This window comes from Ceratotherium simum, chromosome 8 (assembly GCF_057802395.1).
Source record: "Ceratotherium simum simum isolate JZ-2026a chromosome 8, ASM5780239v1, whole genome shotgun sequence".
Taxonomy (NCBI): Eukaryota; Metazoa; Chordata; class Mammalia; order Perissodactyla; family Rhinocerotidae; genus Ceratotherium; species Ceratotherium simum.
In genome coordinates this window covers 40,045,338-40,067,708 of record NC_141907.1, presented here as the reverse complement: position 1 = coordinate 40,067,708, position 22,371 = coordinate 40,045,338, and the positions used below count along the sequence as shown (strand labels likewise).

General features: G+C 34.4%; 1 protein-coding gene across 4 annotated transcripts in view; it reads right to left on the bottom strand.

The window, feature by feature from the left end:
* SLAIN2 (SLAIN family member 2) overlaps window positions 1–22,371 on the bottom strand; it is an 82,108-nt gene that overhangs the window by 16,400 nt on the left and 43,337 nt on the right. For 2 of the 4 annotated variants that reach the window (XM_087434276.1, XM_014787152.2), the window contains 2 exons: window positions 22,100–22,237; window positions 12,208–12,285 (listed from right to left, as the gene is read on the bottom strand). In XM_087434276.1, the coding sequence (XP_087290402.1) occupies window positions 12,208–12,285; window positions 22,100–22,237 (216 nt within the window). Of the gene's footprint in view, window positions 1–10,573; window positions 10,761–12,207; window positions 12,286–22,099; window positions 22,238–22,371 lie in introns of those variants that run through there. The other 2 variants (XM_087434277.1, XM_004419044.3) reach the window with 2 other exon arrangements.

Here is a 22,371-nt window from a genome sequence, read left to right as displayed (position 1 = left end):
AGCAGAAAGGAAGAAAGAACACAGTAAGCAAAAATATAAACAGATACAATAGGCTGTCCCTCTCTTTGAATTTTCAAAATTATATGTGAAGGTTGAATAAAAAATCATAACATTGAGGTGGTTGGAAATGTATGTAAAGGATATATTTTAGACAATTATAAATGGGGCAAGGTAAAGGGACATGAAGAAAGGTAAGGTTTATATACTTGACTTGAACTGGTAGAATGATGACACCAACAGACTGTGATATGTATATATACATATGTGATAAGTTATGTATACATAATGTAATATAATGCAACCACTACAATAACTGTGCAAATACATACTCAAAAACACTATGGGTAAGTCAAAATGGAATTCTAAAGCATGTTCAAGTAACCCACAGGAAGGCAGGAAAAAGAAAATAGAGAAATGAAAAACAGAAAAAACAAACAGAAAACAACAAATAAAATGGCAGATGTAAGCATATCAATAATTACAGGAAATGTAAATGGTCTACCTATACCATTTATAAGACAGAGATTTGGCAGAGTGCATTAAAAAACATGACCTAACCTTACACTGTCTACAATAAACTCACTTCAAATATAACAATACAGGGAGGTGGAAAGCAAAGGGATGGAAAAAGATACATCATGCAAATAATACAAAAGGAAAGCAAGAGTGGCTATACTATTATCAAATAATTTAAAAGAAAATTACCAGGGACAAAAGATAATACATAATGATAACATGGTCAAACTACCAAGAAGACATAACAACCCTAAATGTGTATGTACTAAACAAGAGAGCTGTAGATATGTGAAGGAAAAACTTATAGAAATGAAATGAGAAATACACAAATCCACAATTATAGTTGGAAACTTCAACATCCCCATCCCAACAACTGATATAACTAGATAGAAAATCAGCAAGGATATAGAAGAATTCAACACCACCATCACCTATAGGATCTAACTGACATCTATAGAACAGTCCACTCAACAACAGCAGAATATACTTTCTTCTCAAGTGCCCACAGAATATACACCAAGACAGACTGTAGGCCATAAAGCAAACCTCGACAACTTAAAAATAACTGAAATTATAAAGAATACTTCCTCTGATCATAATACAATCAAACTAGAAATCAATAACTAAAAGATAAACAGATAACAGGAAAATCACTTGAAAACTAAACAACACACTTCTCAATAGAAATTTAAAAATACATGGAACTGAAATAAAAATTACAATACAAAATATCAAAATCTGTGGGCCATAATTAGGAAGAAGAAAAAGTCTTAAGTCAATAATCTAAGTTCCTACTTCAAAAACCTATAAAAAATAGAGTCAAATAAACTCAAAGCAAGCAGAAAGAAGTAATAAAGAGCAGAAATCAATGAAATTGAAAACAGAAAACAGAGAAAAATCAGTGAAACAAAGAGCTGGTTTTTTCAAAAGGACAATCAAATTGACAAGCCTGACAAAGAAAAACAAGAGAGAAAACACAAATTACCAATATCAGTAATGAAATGGGATATCACTGCAGACCCTGAAGACATCAGAAGGATCATAAGGGAGTACTATGAACGATTCTACACACATTAATTTGACAACTTAGATGAAATGGACCAATTTCCTCAAAATGCACAAAGTACCACAACTCATTTGATATGTAATAGATAAGTTGAATGGCCATAGAATTATTAAGAAAATTGATTTCATAATTCAAAAACCCTCCAAAAAAGAAATCTCCAGGCCCAGATGGTCTCATTGGGAAATTCTACCAAATGTTAAAAGAAGAATTAACATCAATTCTACATACTCTCTACAGAAAATAGAAGAGGAGGGAACACATCCCAATTCATTTTATGAAGCTAGTGTTACCCTGATACTAAAACCAGAAAAAGATAGTATCAAAAAAGAAAACTACAGACCAATAACCACCATGAATATAGATATAAAACTCCTTAACAAAATATTAACAAATAGAACTCAGTGATATATAAAAAATAATTAGATATCATGGTCATGTGGGATTTAATCCAGTTGGTTCAAGATTTCAAAAGTCAATGTAATCCACCACAACAACAAGCTAAAGAAGAAAAATCACATGATATTTATTAATGCAAAAAAGCATCTGACAAAATTCAACACATATTCATGATAAAAATTCTCAGAAAAACAGGAATGGGGGAACTTCAACTTGATAAAGAGCATCTACAAAAAATCTACAGCTAACATTACACTTAATGGTGAAAGACTGAATGCTTCCCCTCTGAGATCAGAAACAAGGCAAGATATATGCTCTCACCACTTTTATTCAACATAGTGCTGCAAGTTCTAGCCAGTGCAATAAGCAAGAAAAGGAAATAAAAGGCATTTAGATTAGAAAGAAAGAAACTCTCTCCATGATTGTTTACATAGCAAATCCCAAGGAATCTACTGAAAAAACAACTTCTAGAAATATTAAGTAAGTCCAGTAAAGTCACAGGGTGGAAGATTAATATACAGAAATCAACTGTATTTCTATATACCAGCAATGAATGTACGTAAATCAAAACAAAAAATGCAATACCATTTGCATTGCCCCCCAAAAAGAGAAAAGAAATATTTAGATGTAAATCTAATAAAACAAATCTCATCAAATATCATAGGTTAGCTGCAAAGATCAAATGAGTAATATGCATGTAAATTATTGGTAAAATGTAAAACATTAACAAATTGCAAGGTATATCATATCTGTGCCTTCCTTACCTAAGGAATATGGTGCCTTTCACCTTGCTGCAGCTGAGTTCTCTGGAAAGATACTCAACAATGCCACTGAGGACAGTCTCCTAGGCTGTCTGTATAAATTAACTAAAATATAGGGATTAAGTAATTTAGGCTCTATTGCCCAAATTAATTACGACAGTAGGTTATAATTTCTCTTTACTCATTTTGGATACCAAGAATTACACTTGAATCAAGGCATAAAATGAAGAAGTGTTATCTGCTCTGAGCAAGAATTAGAACTCTATTTATAAAACTGACATATGACTAAGAATGCTAACCTTGGTGTCTAAGTTAACTCATCTCTAAAATGGAATGGTGGGTGATATGAGGATTCACACTTTTAAAATATTCATTTTTGTCTTTTAATAAGCATTTAATAAAAATGGTTTGTTTTCTATTAAGATTTATGTAATTCAGCAGGCACTTCAAACAACTCTAAAATGGAGAAACTGAGTAAATTAATATACTGTTTTTAGCTTTATAATTATTCACTGAATATAAAACGTTTTATAAATAATATATCCCACACGTATCTAGCAATATAAAAATTAGACACTTCAAGCGGTTGTCTTCATAATGAGGTGTCCAAACTATAAATTACATTAATTGCATAATTTTAAAAAATATGTAAATATCCAACAAATACATAGTTTGCACACATTACCAAACACTGGCCACCATGTCTAATGGGGAGAAAAACATTAAAATACATATGCCATTCAATTATTTAACAAATAAAGAATAAGGACAAAAATACTTGCTTGTCAACTATTCCTTACTATATTAAGTTATATCATCCCAGTTACTCAATGGTCTATGCACCATCAATGACAGTAACAGGTTGCTGACATAATAAGGACTTATAAAAATAAGTTCTGGTTATTAAAGACTACAGAGATGAAGTAAATATGGTTCTCTCATTACAGAGTTAAAGAATCCTTCAAAAGGATTCTTTAAAGTTAAAAACAGTTACTAGTGACTATCTATTCCAACCTTTTTACTGTACAGAGAAGGAAAATTGCTGCAACCACAGAGATCAGTTGAGCAAACAAACAGGGAAGTCAGGACTTGAAACAAGTTCAAGTCCTGATTCCCTGATTAGTATTCTTTACTGGGGACCAAAAGAGAAATAACTTTGGGAGTAGAAATTAAAATGTTATTTTCACCATTTTAGTTTTCAACTAGACTCAGAAAGTTTATCTGTGGGGCTACTATCCTAGGCAGGTTTCATAAGATATGACACCATGGCATACTAAATTTGTAATGGCTGACAAGTAATCATAAAAAAATAACAATGAGGCACAGAAACCTTTGATTTCTTCTTCCTTTAGTGTACATGACTCACCATTATTTTTGTAAGCATACAGTTATCAAGAGAGAATTTATTAAACCACAGCAGCAGAAGAAACCTCTGGGAATGGGCTTCACTAGCTTTTCTTCCATACATACAAAAAGATTGATAGATATAAATAAATAAGCTACCAGCAAACATCTGCAGCAGTAGCAGCATTATTCACAACAGGGAAAAAGTGGAAACAACTTGAATGTCTACCAACTGACGCGTGGATAAACAAAATGTGGTATATCCATACAATGGAATATTATTTGGCAACAAAGTACTAATATATACTACAATATGATGAACTTTAGAAACATTATGCTAAGTGAAAGAAGCCAGTCACAAGGATCACATATTGTATGATTCCATTTATATGAAATGTCCAGCACAGGCAAATCCGTAGAGACAGAAAGATTAGTGGGACTGGAAGGAGTGGGGAATAGAGAGTGACTGTTAATGGGTATGATGTTTCTTATGGGGGTGATGAAAATCTCTAAAATCAGACAGTGGTAGTAGTTGCTCAACTCTGTGAATACACTAAAAAACAATGAGTTGTACAGTTTTTTTTATTTATTTAATTTAAAGCTTCAGTGCATGGTTGTGTATCCTAGTTGTTAGTTTAGTTCTCTATGTGAGCCACCACCACAGTATGACAACTGACAGATGGGTGATGTGGTTCCACGACTGGGAAACCAACCTGGGCTGTGGCAGCAAGAGTGCCGAATCTTAACCACTAGACCACCACAGCTGGCTCTGAGTTGTACATTTTAAAAGAATGAATTCTAAAAGTAGGAGAGAGTGAACAAAGGCAAGAAATCTCAGAAAATAAGCAGCCATATTTTTTAACAGTCCCCCAAAACGCCAGAGGGAGCTCTAGAGCCATAAAATTAGAAAATCTTATATCAAGCTCCCTTACTAAATGTTTAGAAAAACCCATTTCACTGAAAAAATGAGCAACAGAAAAGAGTTGGGGCCAAAGCCCACATAAAGTTATAATAAGAAAAAAAGAGAAAGGAACAGAATATCATTTCTTTCTTTCTTTCTTTATTTTTTTTGTGAGAAAGACTGGCCCTGAGCTAAGCTCTGTCAATCTTCCTCTTTTTGCTGAGGAAGATTAGCTCTGAGTTAACATCTGTGCCCATCTTCCTCTATTTTGTATATGGGATGCTGCCACAGCATGGCTTGATGAGTGGTGCATCAGTCCGCACCTGGGATCCGAACCTGCGAACCTCGAGCCACTGAAGCAGAGCACATGAACTTAACCACTATGCCACTGTGCTGGCCCCAGAGAATAACATTTGTAATGACAGAACCTTGCCAGAAATCATGTCTACCATGAACATACAAAAAAAGATGAAAATTATAATCTAATAGTTCAAATTCTAAAAACATTCAAGAAAATGATACAAGATATGAAAGAACATCATAAATCAGAATGGGAAGCAGTCAAAAAGGAGGCGATGGAACATAGCAAAGAATCACACATAAAATAAATCCTTTTAAAACGAAAGATAGAAGGAACACAAGAGTCACCATACGCAATAGATTATGCTTTAAGAGAAATAGACAATGAAAAGAAACTGTATAGAACAAGAAATAAAGATGAAAAGAATTCAAGAGAAGTCAACAGATACAGAAAACATGCAAAGAACATCCAACGTGTGTACAACAGGAGTCCCCACAAAAAAGAAAATTAAAGCAAGAGAACAGAATATTAAAAATTATAATTCAAAAGAACTTGTCTAAAATTTTAAAATGTTTACAACTCCATATTGAAAGAACACACCACATACCTGGGAAAATCAACTCAGAATGACCAATACTAAGACATATTCTCATAAATTATTTAACTTTAAAAGAAAACATTCTTTGGACATCCATATAAAACGACCAAATGATTTTAACAGAAACAATTTCTTATTCCTGACAAAAATCGACTAATATATCTAAGATACTCAAAGAAAGAAAATGTGAGCCAAAGATCTCATATCTGGCTAACGACTTTCAAATACAAAAGCAGCAGACAAGCTGTCATCAACATGCAAAAACTGAGGGAATGGATGTTGTTCCCATAACGCCTGCTTAAAGAATCTACCACAGAATGAAATTCAGACAAGAAAAATGACTGATGAGACAATAACATACAGACTGGTGCTAAGCATCAAATGTATATTTAAATGTAGGGCTAAGACTAAATAAGGCATATAAAGGAGAGTAATAGCTATTTCACCTGACAATGTAGATACAGCATAACTAGAAAAAAAAAAAGAGTGAGCACATGCAAAAAGTTTCATAAACTGTTTCCAATAATCACATTATATGGTATTATGCTAATGTTATCCCCAGAAGATTTTCTCTGTAACATGGAATAAAACAAATTATTAAATGATATTCTAATTCTGTGTGTTGCTGAAGGATAGGATTCTCAGAGCAAGATAAAAGAGATACAGATGTAAATTAAAAGAGGTTAAATAATTACCCTCAAGCCCTGAATTTGAATAGGAAGTATCAGCATGAACTCAGTAAAGCATTCGATCTTAAAAAATACACAAACATAAACCTACACATATATTTACTAGTTCTAGTAACCGAAAAGACCTAGAAACAATGACCAACCGGTAACAATGAGCATAGGTAAAAACTCAGATTTTGGTTTTAAAATACCAATTCCGGGGCCAGCTCGGTGGCGCAGGCGGTTAAGTGCGTGCGCTCTGCTGCAGCGGCTCTGGGTTTGCCGGTTCGGATCCCGGGCGCGCACCGACGCACCGCTTGGCAAGCCATGCTATGGCGGCGTCCCATAAAAAGTGGAGGAAGATGGGCATGGATATTAGCCCAGGGCCAGTCTTCCTCAGCAAAAAGAGGAGGATTGGCAGATGTTAGCTCAGGGCCGATCCTCCTCACAAAAATAAAAATAAAATAAAATAAAATACCAATTCTTACCAAAAGAAACCAGGACTTTTTGAAGAAATAACAAAATCCAGGTCTGTGGCAGGAAATGTATAAGATGAGCCTATCTTGTCACACCAGTTGGCGAGAAGTTATCAAAGACTACTAGGGTTGTGTCAAAAAGACTAGAAAGCCAACTCAAAGAAGCTTCTGCCAAAGTTGGGAAATTATCCAGAATGGATCAAAACATATAAAAAAATGTTTAAATCTCTAAGTCCATAATGATGTATATTTAAGAAAAATATTGGTCGCCTTTGGAGGATACTAGGTTGCCAATTTTTTATTTTGTAAACTGGTAAATAAAAGGAAAGAACAAGCATTTATTCTGAATTTCCTAATAAAAGTGTACTGCTGGGTGACCAAAGAATTAGGAAAAGTTTCTCTTTATACAAGTATTTTGACAAACAAACAAGGAATGTTAGAACTGGAATAATCCAGTTCTACAGTACCTATAAAGTAAGGATATAGGCATTAAGCATCAATGACTGCTACCATGACAAAAAAGATGTGATGCACCTTTGGCTGAAGAAGCATCAGCACCTATAAAGTAGTCTTGCCAAAAATAACAAAACTGAATCTAATTAAGCATCTAGATCTGACTACCAATTTAAAGGAAATACAGAGGAACCTGCTAAATGACACCACAGAAAAGATATCCGCGAAATCCAGCCTGTGTGAACATCTACAGGACAAATGATCTTGTGGTTTCTTCAACAAACAAGAGAGAGCAAAGAGCTGGAGGAAAACCATAAACTAAGAGAAACTCAAAAAGACATATATTAAAGAAGTAAAACTATAGTTTCATTACTTGGATGATAAAAATCATACAGAGAAGTAAGGAAGTGATTGCTATAAAAATTCAGAAGAATGGCTGCCCTCAGGGGAGGGGCATCAAGAGAGGATTGTGTTTGGAAACAGACAGGAGGAGAGTGTCCGAGGTAGCAAATTCTAGTCTCCTGATATGGATGGTGGTTACAAGGAGGTTGACTTAACAAGAATTCATTAAGCTAGCTATGTATTATACGGTTTTCTGAATGTGTTGTATTTTAAAATAACAAAGTTTAAAAAACAGATTTATAAATTAGAAATCCTTTTAAATGTATTAGTCCTTAAATTCTTAGATAAATGCACTAGAGTCTATGAAAGGACAAGTCAAAAAGTTCTACAATCTCAAGATATGGAGAAAAATACTTTTAACAAGGTTAATGTATAAGTTGAGGGAAAACTAGAGAGGATTACGTTGCAAAAATTGTTTCCTCTAATGGTAGCAGCATTCTGTCTTCCCTATAAACTTGCGGCTATGGAGGAATAAAAAATATAACGAGGTTATTTGGAATTAGGTGATCTTTAAAGACCTTATAGCTGTAACTTGAACATTCTAAAATGCAGTCAGTATTTAGTCTGGAAAATCAAGTCGCAAATTTCAGAGAGGAGAAAATTTTGATCCAGGACTTACTCAGGAAAGGAAATTGATAGATGCGGTCAAGAGTTAACTAAAGAGGAAAAAAAGATCTTGGAAAATCGTAAAAACCTTTCCAAGTCTAAATGTAAATAAAATCTATTCAATTATCAAACAACATGAAATGGTCCAACAGGAATTTGTGTGTTTGGAGGGAGCCCCAAGAACAGCCCTCATGCTCTCTCCTTTCCCATTCCCAATTTTACATAAAAAAGTCATGGGAAGGGAAGCAATTCCTATCATTTTAGCTGTATCTAAAAACTCTATATATGGCAGAGGCTGGCTTTGACCATAACTATAATAGAAGAAAAAGTAAAGAAGGGCTCGAACAGAGGAAAAAAAAAAAAAAAGGAAAGGATATAATGAGTGTATCCTGTTTCTGATACAGATTCAGTAAATACTTGTTGACAGAAAGAGGAACACAAGAAATTTTAAACTTTGGATCCAGGGTAACAACAAAACTCCTGGGTTCTCCATTTTCAGATAGTCTGATATCAAACAGCATTTTAAACTCAAATCAATAAGACCTCTTATAAACTTGTTTATCTCACCTTGAATATCTCAAAATATAGTGAATTAAAGCAGTATTAGACAACTATCATCACTAACTCCTTCTTAGTTGCCTCTTTCCTCCTAAATAAAAGTACATTTCTACATTTTAATTTGTCCTGATCTCTACATTCACTATTTCTAAGTAGTCTGCATTTTCTTCCCCTGACTTGGTGAGGTCTCTACCCTATTTACCTCCACTTCACTGAGTTCCCAACAACTGAATGAATAATTTTTTTTTTTTTTTTGCTGAGGAATATTAGCCCTGAGCTAACATCTGTCGCCAATCTTTCTCTTTTTGCTTGAGGAAGATTTGCTCTGAGCTAACATCTGTCGCCAATCTTCCTCTATTTTGTATGTGGGTCATCACCACAGCATGGCTGATGAGTGGTGTAGGTCTGCGCCTGAGATCTGAACCCAGGCCGCCAAATCGGAGTGCGCTGGACTTAATCACTACGCCATGGGGCTAGCCCCTGAATGATCTCTCTTTGTCAAAGCAGTTTGTGTAAGCAGTCACTTCCAGGAAACCTTAAAAAAACATAATGGATTCTTTTTCTCAAAGAGAAGGATGGCTAAAGAAACACAAAAACCTTGCAAGCAGAAAATACAAAGAAGAATGTGTCCAGCCTTTCTTGAGTGTGAGTGCGAAAGATTGTGTTCATTTAACAAATGTTTATGGTGTGTCTCTTGGTGCCAGGTAACACAGAGATTACTTCTCTTCTCATCTTCAAACTCCAGGTACTACCAAATGCAATTAAAATCAAAGTGACCATATTTCCAGTTGTTTTTTTTTTTTTTTTTTTTTTTTTTTAAAGATTTTATTTATTTTATTTTTTTTCCCCCCAAAGCCCCAGTGGATAGTTGTATGTCGTAGCTGCACATCCTTCTAGTTGCTGTATGTGGGACTCGGCCTCAGGATGAACGGAGAAGCGGTGCCTCGATGCGCACCCGGGATCCGAACCCGGGCCACCAGCATCGCAGCGCGCGCACTTAACCACCAAGCCACAGGGCCGGCCCTCCAGTTGTTAACTGAACCATTTTCTTCCTCTTCCCCTGATCCTGTGAGCTCTTAAAATAAGTACATCAGCTTTCTAGGAAATGTTATAGGCTCATCCCCAGGCTGGGACAATTGATTTATGTGACAATTTACTATCTAGTCCATGTTTCTCTACTAATGTGCCTACTCTTGACTAACGGTCTAACGTGCCAAAGGTACCCTATGATGGCAGAGGATTCCACAGTCCAATGCAGATCCCTCTCTCTTAAAGTCTGGAGATGAGGGGAAATTAGAAAATCCATTTTGGCCTTGAATCCAAGAGGCATTCTCCAATTCAGCTTTAGCAGTAATTACTGATATTTTAAATTTTACTGTATACTTGTGTCCATTTTTCAATTGGTTCAGAACTTGTAGTGTAAAATGATCATCCCCAAGTCACAATACCAATCAGAAAATATGAGAGTCTGGATTAAGTTAAATAAGAAATTAAACAAAATGAAACAAAACAGAAGAAAACCAAATATACACACATAAACTTCTCTCTCTTTACTAAGTCAACTAGACAGCTAGAGGCACCAGGAATTATGAGATTGGGATTTCCTGTCGTCTTATCATGGAGGGTGGGCAGTTTGGTGCCTGGAGTCACAAAAATAATGGAATCTTCATAGGCAAACTAAAAATAAAAAGCTGGAAGTTATGATCTTCTTGACCTAAAAAACAACATAAAATCTAAGTAAAAATTTAAAATTATTTAAACCTACCTGATTCCAAAAAACATTATGAAGCAGCTTACAGAGGCATACAACAAATAAAATTTATATAAACTTAAAATCCTCTACTTTTTAATTATAGTATAGTAATCTCTTGCCTTGTGTTAGACACCACAATCATTTTATGATCATCTGTTCTGACCTACCTCCCACTCCTAGAAGTACTCAAAAATATCCAGACGTCTCAAAAAAGAAGCCTGAAGTTCTCAAAAAATTTCTATAAGAATCCTTTTCTATAATGATCCCTAATAAGTCACTTTGTTCTCCATCAACAGAACATAATCTATCCAGTCTATTATTTCTGACAGTGGCACCAAGACATCTGTATCAGAGGCCTATGATCAACTTCCGATATTCAAAACACAAACATTCACATATCCTACTTTTCTATTTGACTATTCTCTTTCCTTCAGATTCTATTATCTAAAACTATTTCCTTAAATTATATTTAATCCACCAAATCATTGCTAAAACATCTGTATTAACGAACTTGCTAAAATATCTATTTCAGTACTTTTGTAACCATATTAACAAAATCTTTTTTTCAACAAATCAAATCTTAAACCTCCTCTTTCCACATAATGTCCTTTAGTGCTTTATCCTCCTTCTATATCTTTGTTGTTTATTGAGTTCTGAAGCTATCAGGAAATCTCCATGTCCTGGATACGGGAAATATTTTTCCTCATTGCTTATGTTTGTTCCATCCCATTTCCTCTGAGGATTCTATTCCTTCTTATTATTGCTGGTCTATCCAATCCCACAGTATTTCTCCCAGTTCTACTTCTTTCTAGCTGCCCACATATCCAATCTCTTGGAACCAATATGATAGCTTTGATGTCCAACCTTCATATATTTCTTCAACTCTCAGTTCTTACAGAAGCTACCACTCTGTAAATATTCCAAACATTATCAGTTAACCATAACAATTTGTGACTTAATGTCAACCAACTTCTAATAGGAAAGTACTGCCATTTCATCCTACAAATAAATAAAGCCAAAAATCAAAGTCAGAAGAAAAAAACATTATATATAGAATGTCTGACATTTGGCTCATTTTCAAGCATTTATTAGTTCATCTAACGTTAAGTTAAAACAATGACCTTTAGTCTTAGGTTGGTAGGAAAAATGATAAATCCTCTAATATTAAATGCTATATATCATTTACTCCTTTCAGAATAGCAATCCAATACATACCTCTGCAGAAAATGAACTTCTTCTGCATTTATCCAAGTAACAGAGAATGAATCCACGTTATTTTACTTTATTTAAAAAAAAGAAGACTAAAACGTGCCCTACAGACATCACTGACTCAGTAGGCCAAAAGGTATAAGATTTAACTAACTTAACCATTGCTGAAATTTAAAACTTAGTAAGAGGCTGTAGTTACCTCTTTTTGTAGATGAAGTTTGAAGCAACTGTTTGGCTTTGAGGGAAGTACGAGGCAAATTTTTCAGCCTTTGCGAAGCTGTTGAAAAATAAGGAACTGTAATATTTGCCTGGAAGGACAAGATAAAGGCTAAAGCTTCTGTAAACTTGAATATTTTAATACAAACTTGAAAATTTATCAAGGAATAGAAATCATAAGCTGAAAATTTGTTAGAATCCTAGAAGCAGAGGAATTTTAAAGTGATGCTTAGCACATTAAGTTGCAAAGGAAAGGAGATAGAAATCTTAGTGCAAAGTGCATACTTTAAGAAATAGTTTCTTCTAGATGAAAAAAATCCACAGTATGTAAACTGATCAAAATATCAAAGAGAAAACAAACCACCAGCAAACATGCTACAGGATGCAAAGAATACAAAGCTAATTAAGTAAAAGTGATGAACACAAGCACATAGTACAGAATAAAATAAATGTGGTACTTGTTTAATGCAAAAAAGCGGACTTCGGCAAAGCAAATTATTGTTAGATGAATTGCCCTAACATGAAACAGTAATCCTAAAACTCAAAAAGGAGAAGAAAACTCAGAACCAGGCAGGTCCTCAAGGGAGTCACAACCTAGTGGCTTTGATATGTTCGCTATCATCTTGCTGTAGAATACAACTAATTCGTACTTTAGACTTTGGGTAGCAACATATCTGGGCTGTGCACATATGCATATGGGGTGGGTAGGAGGGTAGGAGAGTGTGAGAGTGTGTGTGTGTTGGTAGGGTTGAGGGGTTCAGAGAAGTCAGAGCGTCTGCTTCTTAAAGGGATCAATGAGGAATTCTAAGCTTTCTTCAAAACTCTTAATCTATTAACTGCAATGAAACTCTCAAAACGGGCATGTAAGCAGCAGCCCAGAGCCACCAGAGCTAAAGCTCACTATGGCTCCAACGAACTGATGAATCCTACATCTACCAGCGTAGTCACCTATTTAAGTGGCTCTAAAACTTCACTCTACTGATTTGAAAGTCGAACTTCATATATCTCTCGAATTTATATGCAAAAAAACCCAGATTCCACAACCATAAATCTGGCTAGAGTTTAAACAATCATTAGGTTGATAAAGGGATATCTGACATATCATCAAAGAGAATTAAGGAGAATTTTTGTTTTGCTCTATTGCTTAACCCTATCAACACTGAAAAACTATAGTTTTCTCACTGACAGTAAACATTTTTAAAAAGTAACAAATGTTTTTGATTTCAAATTTTACAGCACTCCACACATTACAGTAGCTAAATAATACTTTATGCCAGGCAGACAAGCAAAAAATTCTCCACACCTAAAACAATCAATTTTATAATGCATTATCTCATATCTCTCCCACAGAAATACAGCATGCTATCATTACTGAATATTCTTCACTTACATATTTATTCATACATGCTTTCATCTCATTCATATTTTCATTCATTCATTCCTGCTTTCTTTCATTCTTTCAAATAGTTAATTATCTACTTTATTCCAGGTGCTGTTTTAGGTACAATGGATTCATTAACCAACTAGACAGACAAAGTTCCTACTTTCATGGAACTAACATTCTAGGAAAGGAGAAATAGACAATAAACAAAGAGTAAAATATATGGCCTGCTAGATGGTGAAAGCTGCTAAGGAGAAAACTGAATAGAAAATGGGGACGGGAAGTAGGAGATTTAAGTTGCAATTATATATAGGGGTGATCAGGAAAGATTTCCCTGAGATGATATTTGCATAAAGATCTGAAGGAAGAGAGGAAGTGAGCCATATAGATATCTGAGGAAAGCACTCTAGACAGAAAGAAAAGCAATGGCCAAGGACCTGAGGTAGGAGTGTGTCCAGTATGTTTGAAGAATAGAAAGTAGGCCACTGTGATTGGAGAAAAGGAGAGCAATAGGTTACCACCTGTATGTATGCTAGCAATCCACAGTATCTATTAACCATTAAAATTTTTTTAATGAGGGCTTAATATCAAATATCATCTATAATCATCTGTTTTAGGAAAGGTCCTATTTATTTATTTATTTATTTTTGTGTGAGGAAGATCAGCCCTGTGCTAACATCTGCCAATCTTCCTCTTTTTGCTGAGGAAGACTGGCCCTGGGCTAACATCCGTGCCCATCTTCCTCCACTTTATATGGGACGCCGCCACAGCATAGCTTGCCAAGCGGTGCGACGGTGTGCGCCCAGGATCCGAACTGGCAAAACCTGGGCCGCTGCAGCAGAGCACGCACACTTAACTGCTTGCGCCACCAGGCCGGCCCTGCAAAAGTCCTATTTAAATTAATAGCTACGGTGACTCCAACGTACCTTACTTATCCCTCAAATTTCATAGGTGATGTCTATAAATGACGTTGTTCCGACAAGTGAAATCTGTCATACGGTAATTCAAAGAGTTGAACTGCAGATAGAATCAGACAGTATACTCAAATTTTGCCTGATATAGACAGAATGAAATGAATGATTTTCATAAGCTACCGCATAGTCACAAAATGTTACCCAAATAAGAACAAAACCTTAATTTTTATCTGAATTATCAATCTTAATTTGATCAGTTTTCTAGAGACAAAATTATTTTTTAAATCACAAAGTATAAGTAGTTAAACTGAAAGTCTCCAAATCTTTCTAAAATAATAGAATTCAATGTTAGCTGTTTTAAAATATTTATGGTTTCCGTGGTTTCTCTTTTAATATTTATATAATTTCAAATTAGCAAGACCCCACTGTGAGAAGCAAAGATGGTACAGTGAAAATATTATTCTCTCACGTTACCATTATGTAGGTTAATGTCTTCCTCCACAAACCAACTCCAAAAATCTCTGTATTTCTGTTAAACATATACCACCATTTTCCAAGTCATTCTAGCTCCAAGTTTTCTTACTTTAAATTCCCTTTATTCATCCCTGTAGTTCTGTAGATCTGTCCCTTCCTTTCTATCCCCACTGTCTCCTAAATACCTAATTCAGACCTTCATCACCCTATTTTTGGACCAGAACAGTGTCCTTTTGGATCTCCCTACATCTAATCCTTTCACTTCATTCATGTACATCAAGGGAAGGGTGGCGAAAGCGCTGCCCTCCACTCCCCCAAGCGCAGGCAATAAGTGAGTGTACTGTTGCAGAGAATCCAGACACAAAAATAAAACTAGTTTGGTCTGTTTTTTTATTATCATGTCCCAGCAATAATAATCAACGTCAGCGATAAAATGCTCCTCCCTGAAGAAAATAATTTGTTGACCTAAGTTATAAACAATTGCTGTAGGTACTGCTGAGTTTTAATAACATATATATTAGCTTTAAATTGGCACATTTTAATACCTATTCTTTAATAAACATTGCATTTCACATGAAAGATAATTAGGATAACTCCCCATTATATTGTCTCCCCGACACAGGTGGATTCAGCTACATGTTTTTTTCAAGAGTAAGTTCGTAGCAATTTGAAATCAAGCTCACTTCAGCAGAGTATGTGCCTCCAACCCCTGTTACAATAATATATTCCTATGTTTAAATAGACAGATTAGAAATAAACACTGATGGTACAGTGATCATAAAATCAATGAAACAATGTGAGTTACTTCAATTCTGTCATTATATGTGACTTTGAGTATGTATTTAAAATTTTTCAACTGTTAAGAGATTTATAAATCATCAGATTTGATCCCCAAAGGAACAAAAACATAGACAGTATGGCAATTACTGGAATTCATTGTAAAATGGATTTTATGTATCTCTGCCAAACTTATCCTTATGTTGAAGATTTTTCCTATTTGTATAGCAGTTGATTCATGGAAAAAAAACTATCAAAACCTTTCAGAATTAAAAACTGAAGACTGGGGCTGGCCTGGTGGCATAGTGGTTAAGTTCATGTGGTCTACTTCAGCAGCCGGGGGTTCGCAGGTTCGGATCCTGGGCAGGGACCTACACACCATTCGTCAAGCCAAGTGTCCCACATACAAAATAGAGGAAGACTGGCATAGACATTAGCTCAGGGACAATCTTCCTCAAGCAAAAAGAGGAATACTGGCAACAGATGTTAGCTCTGGGCCAATCTTCCTCAACAACAACAACAACAAAAAATTGAAGACTGTTCTTCAATTGATATTAGTGAAGATAAATTGATAAATCTGGCTGTAGTGTGTATTGAGCCTCAATACGCAAAGAAGATCAATTCTGAAGAAATTATTGACAAATCTGTAGAAGCTAAAGCTGTAATACTCATACTGTGACAGACCAATATGTAAAAGTATATTTTTCCTTTTTAAAAAAATGACTAATGTAATTTAAAAGTATTAACCGCTTATCTATTTTCATGGTATCATAATGATTTTATTATTTTTTATTGAGACAGTTATAAAATAGAAAGGTCAATAAAAGAATATTTTCACTGTGCATTTTTTTCCTGGCCATTATTGCTATAATTCATTCCTTTTCATGATTATTATTGAACGTAATTTTGTCATATGGCGGGGGACATTAAGAATAATCTTCTCTAGATGCCAAATACTACGTAAGCATAAGCCACTACAAATGCAAGTTAATTACTGCCAGGTAAAATGTTCCTTGTCCCCGCCCCCCTACCACAACATTTTGGTCTCAAACCTTTTATTTCTTACAAATTCTCATTCAGAGTCATCCTTCAATCCTCTCTCCCTCTCCAGCTCCAATCTTCTCAGTGTTACCAAGTCACATATCTTCCACTTTATTTTTTAAAATTCATCCAGATCTTATCACCACCAGCACTACTGCCTTTGTTCAGATCTTTATTTCTTGCCTGGATTATACCAGCCTTCTATGTGGTTTCTAGTCGATCCTCAACTTTAATCCCTTCTCCATATTGCTACCAGATTGAATTTTCTAAGAAGTAACCTTGATTAAGAGCCTACCATGGTTCCCCACTCTTACAGGATGAAATCCAAACTCTTTAATATGATATTAAAAAACTCCCACAATCTGTTCCCTACCAATATCTTTCATCCTTCATCACTGCACCCACTAACCATCCTGCACTCTACACTTTAGTCATACAAAACTACTATAATCAGGGTGCTATTCTTAAGAATTCATTACTGATCCCACTGTCAGGAAAACCTGTACTTTCTTTCTTCATGTAGCAACTCATAAGCTCCTGTTGAGCTGGCTGAGATATCTTTCAATATCTTTCCTGAAAACCTCTTCACACTGCTGAATTTAATGCATCTCCTCCGTTCCCAGAGAAGTTCCTACCTATCACTCCCTGCTACTGAAAGGCGTAAGCTGTCTCATTTACATTTACACTCCCAGTGCTTGGAACATAACACACACCCAATAAATACCTGTTGAAAAATTAAGGAACACATAAGTCACTGACTGTTGTATAAAATCCAGAGATCTAAACTAAGCCTTCAAGATCCTCCCCAGTTGAGGTCTAATCCAGGGGTTCTCAAACTTGAATGTGCCCCAGAATCAGCTGAGATACTTCTAAAAAAGAGAGATGCTGGGTCCTCATCCCAGAGGTATTCAATCAAAATTTCCAGAAGGGCCAGAAAAACTACATTTAAAAAATCTCTTCATGATTAGATAATTGACCCAACATCACTGCGCTACTTATCTTTAAACAGAAGTTCTACAAATATTTCATTCATTCTTACATTAGCCCATTATATAGATTTATCATGACTTATTTCAATTTATGTTTCATAATTATGCAAAATTCAAGTGTAACCTTTCAGTGCTTTGGTTCCAAAGAAAATCTGGATGAGAATTCCTTCCCCGTGGGCCTCAGTGCAGTCTCCCTATGCATAAGCTGACAACTGCCCTGGACACTACCTCCTCAGTGAGAGGTCCAGAGTAAAATATTGATCCTATATACATTCTTTCTGGGAGTATACTCTGTATCCTATGCAAAAATATTCTTTCATTTGGCTAAATGTAAACAAATGGATAAATATTACACTGAATTATTTTATTCTCTTGTGGTAATTCACAAAGTTTTTATCTCAAATCATGCTCCAATAGTCATCCAAGAATATTTTCCAAGATGCCTACTCATTTGCAGTTAGGTCAGCATGATGTAATTCAAACAATGATTGGGAGGAAATCAGGAGACTCAGGGAAGAGTTGGGAGTAATTTGGCGTGGTTTTGCCACTTTTCTAGTTATATGAAATCGTACATATAATTTATACGGCTCTCTGCTCTCTCTAAAGATAAGAAATGGGTTGTTGTGAGGTTCAAATGAGATAATACATGTTAAAGAAAACATTTAAAAATACTAACCAAAGTTTGAGTATTATTACTTTTTTTAAACCAGTAAATTGTCTTAGGTTTTTCTCCTTTCTCTTTCCTTATTTCTCAACCAAAAATTCCTTTATTTTTCTGAAAACTAAACTTCCTACTAAACCTGTGCTCTAGTTGTCTTAGAAAGCAAGGCACTAGTCTTTCTAAAAACTCTACCCCTGATAAACATTCCTTTTTTTAACTGGAGAAACTGAGAAAACGACATGTATCCATGACCTCTGTAATGCTCTGGTTTTCTTAAACTTTTTAAGTTCCTCACACTTTCCAAATAAAGTTGAAAATTGGTGACAGCTATAAAAATGAAAATATATTAGAACTCTCATATAATATTCATATTTGAATGCCAGCATCCACAATAATGCAGCCACAGCAAATAAGCATATAAAAATAGTGATTGGCATAGTAACAAGGCAAAAGAAGTGGTCCCTTAGGTGGAAATAACAGCAACCTTGCAAAGTTAGGTTCATGCAGACCAGCAAGTAAGAACCAAAGCTTTACCACTTAAGAGATGGAAAAATAAATACTTTAAAAAACTCAAAATGCAAGATCTATTATACCAACTGGTTTATACAAAAAATAAAAAAATACTAATTTATGTATAAAATGTATAAAACTTGCTACTGTAATATTTGTACATAATTATATATGAAAATAAAAAAGCTACTATGAAAACAGTATACATATATATACAAATAACACTAATTAAAAGAACACATATATATATTTTTATGTATCAGATATATGCAAAATTTTAAGAAAAATAGATTAACATTTTCCTTCATAATATATTAACTTTAAACAAAACCTTTAAATATTTTTATAAAACAAACAATAGTAAGCTTAAAACTTGCTAATATTCTGGATTTACTACTTTCCAAATACATTTTTGTGAATAGTGTGATTCTACACTAAAATAAATGTTTGTGACATTTTAAGTATAAAAAAGCTTCACCACAGCTACAAATACCAAAATAAGTATACGCAACTTAAAAAAAAAAGATGGTACTCTACTTTCTCTTCTGCCTGTACATTATTCAAATATTGAAATACACCATTATGAAACTGTATACATATTTTCCACTTATAAGTAAATTAGTGATTAGAATCTCATTATGTTTCCCTATATATTTTCCTTAATTATCAACTTACGGCAAAAAAGGAAAAATAATTCACTTACAGAAAAAAATTCTAGGGAATCAGCAGGTGATTATACAACGGTAATTTTACCACTAGAGAAGGCAAGCTACTTATCATAAAGTTTAGGATACGGACAATATATTTTTCTATTATTAACATTTTTATCCTAGGTTCTCAACCTTTTCTTTTTTCTTCTACTTTTGTGAAAAATTATTTTTCATTTCTGTACAGCTTTGAGATGCTAGAATAGTTCAAATAAAGAGCATGTATGAGGGCATGAGGGAACAACCCTGAGTAACAAGTTAGTACTGACAATAACAGAGTGAGGTAAAGAGGATCTAGATCTAGCTGGATTTATCAAAGAGCTGGGAAGCTGTTTGGAGATACAACACGAGAGACAAAGTTTTGAGAAATTCAGAACTTAACAATTCAAACTAAGTATAAAAGCACCTTTGAAAGCCAAGTACAAATGATGTTTTGGATTATCTGTGCATAGGCTGTAAAAGTGTAGCTTATAATATACATGAGTTTTATTACTTCATCTTCTTAATGATATAAAATTTTCTTTCCTGTTATATTAACATTGTGGATTGCTTTTTGTTTCAAGCCAGTATACCAAGGTGGGGTGGGTACACTTGGGGGAAGGGAGGAACAGAAATGGGATATTCTCAAGTGTCAAATTAACTTAATTTGGAGGTTTCAAGGCACAAAACCTACCACTCACCATTTCAGGGCATCTCAGACTTCAAAATGTATCTTTACTTTCGTTTTTAAAGTTTTGTGAATCCCTCTTTTCTATACCAGTTGTGAGTACCATTATGAGTATCATAATGGCACTCTTAATTACACAGTTCACAAGACCTGGAATACTAAGTTTAAAATTTAATTCAGTACAAAAACATGTTTTTGTATATATCCAGCTGAAAAAATGAGGTACACAAATCTCTAGGTAACAATTTTCCACAGTACCTTAAATTCTAGAGTTTATCTTAGAAAAAACAGAAATAATATTTCTGAATAATTTTTATGTCTTAGTACTAAGCCATGGCCGTGACAAATCTCCCCGGGTGGACTTGGGCTCTCGAGCAGGATCAACATGGGTTTGGACCCTAACTTGCCACTTATAAGCTGTATGATCACAGATAAGTTATTCAACCACTCAAAGCTTAAATTTCCTAATTTGTAAAATGTGTTAATAACTGTACCTACTTCATAGAATTGTTCTGAGGATTAAATAGTATTATGCCTGTATAGTACAGTATAATGTGAGTTTCTGTAATATCAATAATATCATATGCAACTGGTAACGAAGGAAAATTTATCAATATTATCACAAAAATCATTTTGGTTCAAATGTATTTTTTCCTGGCCTGTTGATTTTTGAGCTACCAAGTAACAGCAGCTTAATACAAAGTACACAAAGTCAGCTAAACACAACAGAGCCAAGGAAGAGAGCAGGGAATTAAAAAAGAATGGAATGCTTTCAAAGTTGTATTACTCAATAAACAAGTTATAAATGAACAGACGGTCAATAATTTCATGTATGTATCACCTCTTCCTCACAGCTTTGAGGAAATGAAGGAACACATCACAGCGACCACTTCAACATTAATGGTAATATGCTACAAAAGAACTGAGTCAATCAGACTACAGGAGTGATGTAAGCTGTGGGATACAAGGCTTACATATTCAGCATTTCTAAGGCTAGACAAATAACTGTGATAGTTTGTTTAAAACTGGTTTGACTACATGCTCACATCCATCCTAGTTAATAAGCAATACTTTTTGGAAAGTGTTCAATTCTTTTTTAATCACTTTGTACAGTAAAGTACACAAGTGCCCATCTACTCCCATATCACTTCTTGGCTCAGTTTGGCCACTTGGTCTCAGAAGTTCTTTCTGCACGATTCTCTCTGATCTTTGTTTATGTTGCATATGTCTCCTTAATACAACAGTCTCAACCTTTTCCATCAAGTTACCTTCAATGTTTTTTTAAATCAAGTTCTATATTTGTTGGAGTATTTATTTTATTCCTTAAGAATTTAACCTGCCTTAAATTGTGCTAGCATTTTTATAGGATCATTATTTTTATTAATGCTCTAGTAAGAAAGTTACTTAGATTTTAAGTGGTCTGTTCTAGGACTATTTCCCCCAAAATCCTGTCGTTTTTAATGTGCAGTATTGCAGAATGTGAGGTTTTTAAGAAATAAATATTTATATATTAAATAGCTAGACTTTGCTTATTTTAAAATACTGGAGAGAACACAGTTTCATATAGATATAGGTATTGATACAATTGGGTATCTTATAGGGACAGATTTTAAATTTTAATATAGATATGATTATCTTATAGCAACTAATAATCATTATATTGTACTACAGATATAGTTTAATACAGCTATTCAGCACAAAATATCTATAATTTTCATTTTCATTTACATAATTAATACATGAAAGATACTTACTGGCTGAAGCCTGAGGCTGCATGCGAGGTATTCCTCCATTTGGCACTTGGAAATTTGAGTCACTTCTGCTGCTTTTCACTGAGTCAACTTGTGTATTAGATGTTCGGGACAGGTTTGGAAGACTGCGTCTTAGTTTTTCTGACAATAGAATTTTAATTAAAAAAAAAAAATCAAACCATTTTCTCAGATGGAGAAAATTAAAATATTAATTAGCATTCAAAATCAAATTCTTTATTTAAGCGTTCTGTGTATTTTAGAAGAGCTAACCAGAA